Source organism: Rhineura floridana, chromosome 5 (assembly GCF_030035675.1).
Source record: "Rhineura floridana isolate rRhiFlo1 chromosome 5, rRhiFlo1.hap2, whole genome shotgun sequence".
Taxonomy (NCBI): Eukaryota; Metazoa; Chordata; class Lepidosauria; order Squamata; family Rhineuridae; genus Rhineura; species Rhineura floridana.
The window spans coordinates 133865311-133877450 of NC_084484.1; the positions used below are offsets into that span (position 1 = coordinate 133865311).

Genomic DNA, 12140 nt, shown 5'->3' on the forward strand with positions numbered 1-12140 from the left:
TCTCATAAAGACCGTTGGGGTCCCCTTTGGTAAGGCCAGGATCCTTCACATAAAAGCATTTTGAAGTTTCTCTAAGGCTGGTATCTTCACATAGCCCCAAATCTCAGCACCATAAAGTAACATAGGGGTGAGTTTCTTTTGAAAAACCTCAATAGCAGGGGAAACTAGCCTTCCGCCTTTAAATTAAAGTAGTTGCATGGAATAAAAAGTATTTAAGTTTGTTGCTGAAACATGGGGAGTCCAGGAAAGGGGAGCAGTAAAAACAAGACCCAGATAACGGAATTGGCATTGCTGTTGAATAGTCCTACCATTTAATTTCCAGACATGTTGCTTGATCTTCTTACCAAAAACCACTACAACCATTTTGGTGTAGTTAATGGAAAGCTGTTCCTTCTGGCAGAAGGAACCAAGGGTGCGCAGTAATCTCCTCATGCCGACTAAGGTAGTAGAGATCAACGCTAAGTTGTCAGCATAGAGGAGTACTGACAGCCTTACATCTAAGATCGAGGGAGAAAAAAAATCTGGTCCAGTCAGAACATCAACAATGCTATTTACATATAAATTAAAAAGCAACGGCGCCAAGAGACACCCCTGCCGTACACCTCTCCTTACAGGAACTGAATCGGAAAGAAACCCATGTGCACCAACTCTAACTCTAAGGGACGTGTTATGGTGAAATAGTTGAAGCAGGCAAAGGAGACGGCGATCGATATTTGTAGAGGCCAATTTTTGCCAAAGTCTTGCCCTATCAATTAAGTCGAGCGCCGAAGAAAAGTCCACAAATGTTACAAATAGCTCTCTTCTCTTACGGAGAGCATATTTCTGGACTAAATGAGCAAGAGTAAAACAATGATCCAGAGTAGACTTACCCTTCTCAAAACCTGCTTGCTCCTCTGCAATGCTCTTATTTTCACAGGCCCAATGCTGTAGTTTCCCTAGTAAATATCTAGCATACAATTTTGCAGCAATATCAATAAGGCTAATGGGTCTAAAGTTTTTAGGATCAGCTTTGGGACCCTTTTTGTGAATTGGAATCACAATGCTTTCCGTCCAGCCCTTAGGGATAGTGCCGAACTGATTTATAAAAGTAAATAGTTTAGCAAAAATAGGACATATGGAGAAGTGAATTTAAGATTGGAAAAATGAGAAACTGAGAGAAACTGAATTTTTCAGATTTTCAGATAAAATTCTTAAAGACGTATGTTGAGGGAAAATGCAGAGCTTAATAAAGGTCCAACAACTATTTGGAAGCTCTCTGTCTTTTTCCTTACATTCCTCCTTCTGATTTATCTGACAGGGTTGTTGCAAGGATTACTGAGATGATGTATAGGAATGCTTTTTAATATACAAAAAGTGCTCTATAAAAGGCATATTATTGTTCATCTTAGCAGCAGCTTCTTCACAACTTTTTCTGGGCTGCCAGAATTTCACCTTTCATTTCATTTTCATTTCATTAAACTTATAGACCGCCCCATAGCCGAAGCTCTCTGGGCAGTTCACAAGAACAAGAACAACATTAGAAATACATAAACATATACAATATAAAACACAATTTAAAGTACAAAATACTAAGAATTAAAACACTTCCAATATATACAACATGTTAAAATAATTAAAATGCCTGGGCGAAGAGGAAAGTTTTAACCTGGCGCCGAAAAGATAGTAACATTGGCGCCAGGCATATCTCCTCTGGGAGGGTGTTTCACAATTTGGGGGCCACCACTGAAAAAGCCCTTTTTCGTGTTGCCGCCCTCCGAGCTTCCCTATGAGTAGGCACTCGGAGGAGGGTCTTCGATGTTGAGCGTAGTGTACGGGCAGTTTCATATCGGGGGAGGCGTTCCAACAGGTATTGTGGTCCTGTGCCGTGTAAGGCTTCGTAGGTTAAAACCAGCACTTTGAACTGGGCCCGGAAACATATAGGCAGCCAATGCAAGCGGACCAGAATCAGTGTTATATGGTCGGACCGTCTGGTCCCCGTTAACAATCTGGCCGCTGCATTCTGCACAAGCTGCAGTTTCTGAACCGTCTTCAAAGGCAGCCCCACGTAGAGCGCATTGCAGTAATCTAATTTCGAGGTTACCAGCGCATGAACTACTGAAGCGAGGTTCTCTCTGTCCAGATAGGGACGTAGCTGGGCCACCAGCCAAAGTTGGTAAAAAGCACCCCGTGCCACTGAGGCTATTTGAGCCTCCAGCGACAGGGATGGATCTAAAAGAACACCCAAGCTACGAATCTGAGCATTCAGGGGGAGTGCAACCCCATCCAGAACAGGTCGAACATCCACCATCTGGTCAGGAGAACCACCCACCAGCAGCATCTCAGTCTTCTCTGGATTAAGCCTCAGTTTGTTAGCTCTCATCCAGTCCATTGTCGCAGCCAGACATCGATTCAGCACGTCGACAGCCTCACCTGAAAAAGATGAAAAGGAGAAATAGAGTTGCGTGTCATCAGCATACTGATGGCAACGCACTCCAAAACTCCTGATGACCGCACCCAGTGGCTTCATGTAGATATTAAAAAGCATGGGGGACAGAACTGACCCCTGCGGAACCCCGTATTGGAGGTCCCAGGGTGCCGAGCAATGCTCCCCAAGCACTACCCTCTGGAGACGGCCCGCCAAGTAGGAGCGGAACCACTGCCACGCAGTACCGCCCACTCCCAGATCAGTGAGTCGTCCCAGAAGGATACCATGGTTGATGGTATCAAAAGCCGCTGAGAGATCAAGGAGAATCAGCAGGGTCACACTCCCCCTGTCTGTCTCCCGACAAAGGTCATTGTACAGGGCGACCAAGGCTGTCTCCATGCCAAAACCGGGCCTAAAGCCCGACTGAAATGGATCCAGTACCTGTTCTGTACTGTCTGCTGTCAGTTAATTCTAACACCTTTCCTCAGTAATCCTTGATCAAACCCTGTCCCTTAGCTTCACCATTGCCATTTCCATGTCACTGGAACACACACATTCTGACACTTCTGGGTTCTGTATGATGCCAAGATTACTCTCGTGGGGAAAAATAAATGTCAAAACACTGCAGTAGCAGCAGCTTCACTTTCAAATTCAGGTACTTGGGGCTAGAGAAACATACAGTAAATTTAGGAAGGATCTGTGATTTATAGGTCTAAAGCTTTTTTAATGTATTAAATTCTAGTACAGAGTGGATACTAGATGGAATTTATATGGTAGATTTTGGAGTTGTTTTCATGCTCCATTGTAAAATCTGTCCAAGAAAATAAGCAAGCTATAAATCTAAATCAATCAGCTTGTTGGAATACTGCATCTCTCTACCAGGTGCTGATAAAGCTGCGTACCTGATGGGAATTAACTCTTCTGATCTGCTTAAGGGTTTGGTGCATCCTAGAGTGAAAGTTGGAAATGAGTATGTCACCAAAGGCCAAAACGTAGAACAGGTAAGAAGATGTTTAAACCACACTATCAGCATAATACCAAACTCATACAGTGAGGTGGATAATTTTTCTTCTTTTGAGGGATGCATTTGTGAGGCAGGTGCATGATGCGTGCCCCTACCAGCCATGGGAATAAAACAGCTAACAATTATTGATGGGTGAAAACAGGCCATGCCTTTTTTGGATTACAGCAGGTAAGTGGGGTTGGCATAGCAGTAGGGTGAGGATCCACTTTCATTCCATCAGCCCCTGATGAGGGAATGTTTGTTCTCCCAACAAACAGTTGAGGAAGCTACCTTTGGGTGTTGGCCAGCATTAGACCCCAAGTTTGGTGCAAGCCAATGCACTTGTGATCCTGCAAGGTAGTTGAGGCCCAGACTCTCCTGAGCTAGGGCTGTGGCCCAACCCATACCCCCACTGGTCCCCTTATGGGGGTCCCGTTATGTTTGATCCTGTCCAATGCCCAGCTGTAGCAGGGCCAAGGCCTTGAAAGGGCTTGGGCCCACTCCATCCCTCATAGTGTTCTTGCAGCATCACCTGGAGCTACAAGTGGTCCCACGAGAGTTGGCGTAAAACCAGGAGGAAAATCCCCCTTGCTGCCTGGGATGATGTGCTACCCCACAACAGTGCCCTGTGCTGTACTCATAATTTCCTTGGGAGCAATCTGTCTGCGACTGCATGCTGGTGGTGTGTGGCAGCTGAAAAGTGGGTAGGGTATGTTTCTCTTTCTACCATACCCCTCTCTTTCTCTCTCTCTCATTCTTTCTCTCTCTCTGCCTGTCTCTCTCGCACACATGCCTTTCTTCCCATTTTTTTCCTTTTTCCCAGCTACATGAAATAGGTCAAGGACCACAGGGTCACAAGTTGCCATCCATACCCATTGATATCACAGTTCTGTGGGTATTGATCATTGTTAGCTATTTATATTGGACTGGATCTAGAAAAGATCAAGTGGAACCCACCTCATGCAATGGGGCTTTCCTAGAGCTTTCCCCTCATGATAGTCCCCTGCACTCCCCCCAAAAGCAACTGCTGAAGGTCAGTGGACCCTCTGGAATGGTGTAGGATGGGGCATGGGGAGAAATTGCAGGATGGGAAAATCCTTAGATTTGGGGCTGCCCTATCCAAGCAACAGAATTTTTCTGTTCATTCAAAAACTCTTTGGATCCAAGGCATTGCAATTCTTCAGTAAACAGTTCCTCAGAAATAAGTCTAATTGATTTCAGTAGGGCTTAGTTCCAAAAAAGTACACTTAGGCTTAATGTCTTGCAAATGTACAAACTTCCTACAACTATTTCATGAAGCAGGTCAGTAGCTGGACTTTCATAAAGCTGTAAATCCAGCTTAGAAAATTCTGGAGTTATACTGAAATCTATCCCACATATGTCTGTGAGAATGTTTGTGCAGAATTGGGACTGCAAAACGTATGGTTCTGGGCAATTATTAACACATACATTGCAACATTGGAGTCTTTGCCATTGGACAACTGAAAAAGCAGTAAACTATGGAAGCATACAAGGAACTGGATAAATTCGGTTCAGCCAAGAAATATATTGCTTGATGATGAGAAAATAGAATTCCTCCTTCAAATTTCACACATGGCTACATTTTATTCCTGTTTTATAGGTGAGGGGGAAAGGGTGGCATAATTAACTTTATCAAGGCTGCGTAGTGAAGTCAGAACTGTGCTGAAGTTTGGACCAAGTATCTCAGGTCCAACACCTTCTGTATTGGGTTACATTGATCTTAGCTTTATGTAACTAATTGTTCTCTAGGTTTAAATGCAAAATGTTGATAGAATTGAAATAAGCAAGTGGGATATTCAAAGGGAATATTTTCAGTAAATTTGTGGTTGTAAAGGCCATTGTGTTTTTTGAGTGATTGTTTTACATCTCTGCTATAGGTTACCTACGCTGTTGGTGCCTTATCCAAGGCAGTGTATGATAGGATGTTCAAGTGGCTCGTTACCCGCATCAATAAGACCTTGGACACCAAGTTGCCAAGACAATTCTTCATTGGGGTATTGGACATTGCTGGCTTTGAAATCTTTGATGTGAGTAATTGCCACCCAAAATATTCATAAAAACAGCAGATTGATTTCAAATTATCAGGGGTTTTAGTCAGAAGATAACATTTGTTGAAAGAGTTGTTTATCAATGTTGTATAGCAGGGATGGCCCTCCAGATCTTGCTGGACTCCAGTTTATTTTATTTATTTATTTATTTAAAAAGTTTATATCCCGCTTCAGTTCCAAAGAATTCTAAGCGGCCAAAAACAATAACATAGTGCAAACACATCATACAATATACAATATATAAAAAATATAAATTATCTCTCACGCTACAATTCAAAAGCTAACCGAAATAAAAAGGTCTTAACTTGGCGACGAAAACTAATTAGAGAGGGGGAAGAACAAATTTCCTGCGGAAGAGAATTCCAAAGAGTTGGTGCTACCACCGAAAACAATTTATTCCTAATGCCATTTTCCTAATGGGAAAAAGAGGGAATATTAAGGCCGGGGTCTAATGAAGATCTTAAAGGACGAGCAGGCTCATAAAACGAAAGACGATTTGAAAGATAACTAGGGCCTGAACCAGATAAAGCTCTAAACGTTAAGACTAGAATTTTAAACTGAACTCGATAAGGAATTGGAAGCCAGTGCAGTTGTTTTAGGAGCGGGGTAGTATGGACTCGCCAGCCTGCTCCTATTAGCATCCTGGCAGCTGCTCTTTGGACTAGCTTCAGTTGATGAAGTATTTTAAGGGAAAGTCCAGTATAAAGCGAGTTACAGTAGTCTAACTTAGACGTAACCAAGGCATGGGTAACCGTGGTTAGGTCAGAGAGTTCCAGGAAAGGGTGCAATTGGCGAACCAATTTTAGGCGGGCAAAGGCGCTTCTGGAAGTTGCTAAGACATGGGCCTCCAAAGTCAAGGCCGAATCCAGAAGGACACCCAGACTACGAACCATCATCTCTGACCACTGGCCATACTTGGTGGGGATGATGGTGGTTAGAGTCCAGCAACATTTGGCGACAGGAGAGGTAGGCAGGATGTGCTGGCGCCACGGGCACAGGGAAGATTGATGCCCAAGGGCCCAGTGCCAGCCCTGGTGGTACTCTTTTACCCATATATTAAGCAGTTGCATTCTGTACATTAAAACAGAAGTTACTCTTAAAGGAATTCAACCCATATAATAACAGTATGTGTATATGCCTCAGTTCTTGTTCCTATTCAAATTGAATTTTATTCCTTTCTTCTCCCTCATAGTTTAATAGCTTTGAGCAACTTTGCATCAATTTCACGAATGAGAAGCTGCAACAATTTTTCAATCACCACATGTTTGTCTTGGAGCAAGAAGAGTACAAAAAGGAAGGCATTGAATGGGTGTTCATTGACTTTGGACTGGATTTGCAGGCCTGCATTGATCTCATTGAAAAGGTATGGGAAGTGTCAATCACAGGAAAGGGTCACTATAAAGCCAGTGAGATGTAGCACTTAGCATATCTGACCAGACCCTGGAAGACCCAGATTCTCTGTTCAGTGATGAAACTTACTCCTTGATGATGGGCCAGTTGTTGGGCGGTTTTCAACTATTTAATTTAATTTAATTATTTTTAAAAAATATTTACTACGTTCTAAGCATTGTACATAAAAACAAATCATACATAAAATGAAACAATGAACCTTTTTTTTTTTTTTGCACTAGTGCTAGAGCTTATCCTACCACACAGGATTGTTTAAGGATAAAATGGAGGAGGAGAACCATATATGCTACCTTGAGCTCTCTTAAAAAAAAGATGACATAAAAAGATATTTTTTAAAGATTAATATCTACTACTACTACTACTTCACAACAGCAGTGTAATTGGTACAATTTAATTCTTTGTGCTTCCACTGAAGAGATTTTTTAAATTCCCTTTTCTATATTTGTCCATGCTCAGAGATCCACTTGATCAATTTTTTCATTTGCTGTAAAATACCTGCACAACATTTGACCCACCATGGCCAATGTAGTCTAAGAGTATATATGATAGTCCACTAGAACATCAATAAATCTCATATTTTTGCTGCTTGCTTAGAACTGCTAAGATGGAATGGGGTGGGTGTCAATTACTTGGCAGGCCATGATGCACAGCTGGTGGGATGTGTTCAGTGTGCCGGGTAACAAGTTATACAGACCTCAGCTGTAATAGTGTTGGTTTGTTTTCTGACTGATTCAGTGAGAAAATAAGTCAGCCCAAGCATTTTGAAAAACAAAGCATCAATATTATGTCAGCAATCAGTATAAAATATAACATTTTCACACTATGTCATCAAGCCTGATAGCAGTCTAAAAGAAGAATGTATTAATGACTATGGGGGGGATTCTTGAGATGAAGTATTCATTCTTGCTAACCCAAATGACATCCTTGGAAAACAAAATCCTAACATTTAATTCCCTATTGTCATGAAACAGCCTTTGGGCATCTTGTCTATCCTCGAAGAGGAATGCATGTTCCCAAAGGCTACAGATATGACCTTCAAAGCCAAGTTGTATGACAACCATCTGGGCAAATCACCCAACCTGCAGAAACCCAGGCCTGACAAGAAAAGGAAATATGAAGCGCATTTTGAACTCTTGCATTATGCTGGAGTGGTAAGTTTTTGACATTTGCAAATAAAAACAATGGCATGAACCTCATAGAATGAAGTCCTGTTAGAATGAAATTCCATGGAATAATGGACCAAAGTGGTTCCAGTGGCAAGAGAAGAATGCCACACGATGGGTTTTGAAAAGTTATCTTGGGGTGAAGTCAGACAGACATTCTGAGTGTGGTGGAAGTGGCTTGAAGTTCTCTGTTTCTGAAACACATTCCTTAGAATTCAGCTTCTACCACACAATACAATGTCTGCCTGTTTTCATTTTTCTATTTGTTTGGTTTATCTTTGTAAAGAAGGACTGTAACTCGGCGGTAGAGCACATGCTATGCATGCAAAGAGACCCAGGTTTTAACCCCTGTCATCTCCAGGTGGGGCTAGGAAAGCCTTTTGTCTGAAACCCTAGAGTCAGGGATGATGGGAGTTGTTATCCAGGAACATTTAACTCCTTGTGGCCATTACTAGTGTAGACAGTACTGCTAAATGGATCAATGGTTCAAGACAGCTTCCTAATTTCCTAAAGGATGGGAAGAAGCGAAAGACTGAGAGGATTAATAAGATGATTATTTTGGAGACTGGAGATCAGACATCAAGAAAATGAATATATTATTGGGACAATTAGGAAGCTGTGAGGGAAGACTACTGAAATGACCCATTCCATGAAATCTGTCATAGGTCAAACCAGAATGTGAAATGGTTGTAAAGTAAAAATAAGACATTTGACTCTCTGCCTTACCTTCTTCCTTTCCTTTCCTTCTGTCTCTGTCTTTCTCTCGCTCAATCTCTCTATCTCTAGGTACCCTATAACATTGTTGGTTGGCTTGAGAAAAACAAAGATCCACTCAATGAAACAGTGGTGGGCACTTTTCAAAAATCTTCCAACAAACTTCTGGCAAGCCTGTTTGAAAATTATATCAGTTCTGACAGTGGTAAGCAGAATGGCCTTTTTACTTTAATTCCTAGATCAAAGCTTAGTTGAGATGTTGAGTAAACATACCAGCTCTCTGACACTGGAGACATTCTAGAGGCAGCTGGACAGCCATCTGCGGGAATTTGATTTGGATTCCTGCATTGAGCAGGGGGTTGGACTTGATGGCCTTATAGGCCCCTTCCAATTCTACTATTCTATGATTCTATAATATCTGAAAGTCTTGCTGCCTTAAATGTAATTTCTTTCATAACATCATTGTGGGAAACAGAGAGTTTGTCAATTCCACTGATTCAAACAGTTGGTACATCACTCAGCCTTCTTGTTGGCTCAGATGTTGGTACATCACTCAGCTGCAGTCTATTTTGAAGGTGTATCCATAAAATGCTTTACAAGTACATTTTTGGATGCAATGGAAATGTGTTTATTATAAGGTATGTGTAGTATAAAGTATTTATGCCAGGGAGTTAGGAATTGCTTTAACATTCCTGATGAGTGCACTGCACAGTTGGTGGGAACGGTACTGTGTAATGAGTGAAATGATCTTTACAGAAGAGCAGACTGGAATATTATGGGAGGTCAGAAGCACAGATCATGACTGTAACTATAGGGAGGGAGCAAATGTATACTTGTCCTCACCAGGCTCATAAAGAGGCAAGAGACTTCCCAGCAGAAACACAAGTGAGGGCAGCACAGGGGCAGTATCCGGGGCAGTCAGAAGTCAGACTCCAGCATCTCCCACAACAATTTAGGGGTCAGGCACAAAGCAGGGTCAGAGCAGTCCAGTATCAGGAACCAAGCAGTCCATAAGCAACACAGGGGCAAGGCAAGAGGCAGGTCCAGAGGTTGGGTCTGGCATCAGCAGTTAATTCACAGACACGATGAGTACAGAGATTATGTATAGACATTGGTCCAGCAGCTCTTCCAGTGTAGCATGAGGGTTTTTATGCTGGAGCTGTTGAACTACACCCTAAACCTCAGCTGATTCCTATTAATCCCCTGCAGCCAGAACTTTACTCCCAAGGAGACTTTTACTCCCAAGGTCTAGCACTCATCTGAATGGGCTTGGGTCTCCATCTAGCATTTGAGATGATGATACCTCTCCCTTGGGCTCGGGGGCCATTCAGCCTCGATGTCACAGGCTGAACTTGCCCTAGGTGCTGACAGCCCATTCTGGGCCTCGTCATAGGACTCTGGCTCCTCACCCTCAAATAGAGCCAGAGCCAGGGCTGGGTCCAGGACTGGAGCCTCCAGGTCTTCCTCTGATGAGGATTCACTTGGCTGGGACCTGATAATATCACTAGATACAAGTAGTAGAGATTTTCCAGTACATTGGAGTTTTATATTTTGGTTGGGGTCCATTTCTTTTTCAGTTTTCCTACTCAGGCATTAATGCTCCTATGTTCATCAACACAGGGCAAGAAGTGGGGATGCGCCAAGTAGCCCTACCCCTAGTCCTCATGTGAAAAGAATGATCATCTGTAGCAACAGAGCCTTTGTGCATACAACTGCACACACAAAGGATTCCATGCAACCCAGAACCTGCACAATCGTGTGGAAACCATGCATATAGCTGAACGTGTGAAGGCTCCACTGATACAGATGGTTGTGCTCTTTTCACAAAGTCTAGAGGCTGGGACTACTTGGAATGTCACCACTCCCACATTGATGAACATAAGAGCATTAATGCCTGAACAGAGCTTCTGTGTGAGCTTGAATGGACACACAGTGAATTTGTTATGCAAATCAGTCGCCATGAGTAAAAACTGGTGGTACCTTGAATTCAAATACTATATAAGCTTATTACACATGGGACAGCTGTTGATGTTTATAGTGGGGGGGTTGGATTCAATAATGGCTATGTGGATTGGACATAAAGTTTAAAAAGTGATAGCATAAATAGTATTTGCGGACATAGTCTGTTTTGTGTCACTTCTTGATCTATACAGGGTTGTTTTTTTTAAAAAAAGGAGGCAACCCATTTATCTTTAAATGCAAAACTGTAATTAAAAAATATTATATCTGATAATTAAAGAACATAGTACTTCTCCAATATCATACCTCTTGGTTGTGAAGGTTGTGGAAAACCTCTACAGAGCAGAAATAATTCTTAAATAGCCACTTTTGCTACTGTGCTCTTTGGACATGGCAATTTGCAGATTTCCTTAAACTGATGTTAAATAAGTAGGTGTGTGACTCATTACAGAGATTTAGTTGTTATATCCTACAGCCACAACCATTTACAGAATATTTATTAAGAAACTCATTTAAGTAGATGTTATTATGAATCATAAAAGGGTTTCTGGAAGACGCAACCAGAGTGCAGGCTCCATAATGCAAATTAGAGAGAAAGCTAAGCCAAAAGAACACAACCTGCTGCTTGCACAGAATTGCAGGAAACTAGGAATTGCAAACTTGCCTACAGGGGTTTTTATGTGCCATGGAATGTTATTCCTTAGACTTGTTCTATGGCCTTCACACTATGTCAGCAAAAGGGCATGGCTGTCTTAGCAGTATCATTTCAGAACAGCATGAAACATGGTACAACTCAGGCCCTTTTTACATGAACTCTTACTATCAGGGAAAAACATTGGGAGAAACTGCATAATGCTGCGAGCTGTTCTATATTGGAAGTGACTTGTCTCAGGAGCTGATGGGGTCTCTATCGCTGGAGCTTTAAGCCTGAAAACACAAGGCCAATGGCCCATCTATTCAAGCATCCTGTTCTCACAGTAGCTTGCCTACTGGAAACCCGCAAGCAGGACCTAAGCACAAGAGCATACTCCCCTCATGTAGTTTCCAGAAACCAGTATTCGGAAATATACTGTCTCCAACCGTGGAGACAGACCAGAGCCATCCAACCGAGGAGACAGAGTTAGTAGCCATTGATAGCCTTATCCTCCCTGAATTTGTTGAATCTTTTAAAGCCATCCAAGTTGGTGGCCATCATTGCCTTTTGTGGGAGTGATTCCCATAGTTTAAATATGTGCTGTGTGAAGCAGAGGCTGCATGGACGTGTGTCAGGGATTCTATAGTTGCATCCTATATTGTTGGTCCTATATTGTTCAGGGGGCTGGACTAGATGACCCCCAAGATCCCTTCCAACTCTAAAATGTTATGAGGTGGCAGATAGCAGGTGTTCTCTCAGATTCTTTGCAGTGCTTCAGAACTGA

The 12140-nt window shown here is 42.4% G+C and overlaps 1 protein-coding gene across 1 annotated transcript in view; it reads left to right on the forward strand.

Moving 5' to 3' along the window:
* Window positions 1–12140, forward strand: part of MYH15 (myosin heavy chain 15) — a 111099-nt gene that overhangs the window by 33317 nt on the left and 65642 nt on the right. Inside the window, exons 13-17 of the mRNA XM_061628112.1 lie at window positions 3287–3405; window positions 5306–5455; window positions 6669–6839; window positions 7858–8037; window positions 8836–8968. Coding sequence (XP_061484096.1) covers window positions 3287–3405; window positions 5306–5455; window positions 6669–6839; window positions 7858–8037; window positions 8836–8968 — 753 coding nt within the window. The remainder of the gene's footprint in view (window positions 1–3286; window positions 3406–5305; window positions 5456–6668; window positions 6840–7857; window positions 8038–8835; window positions 8969–12140) is intronic.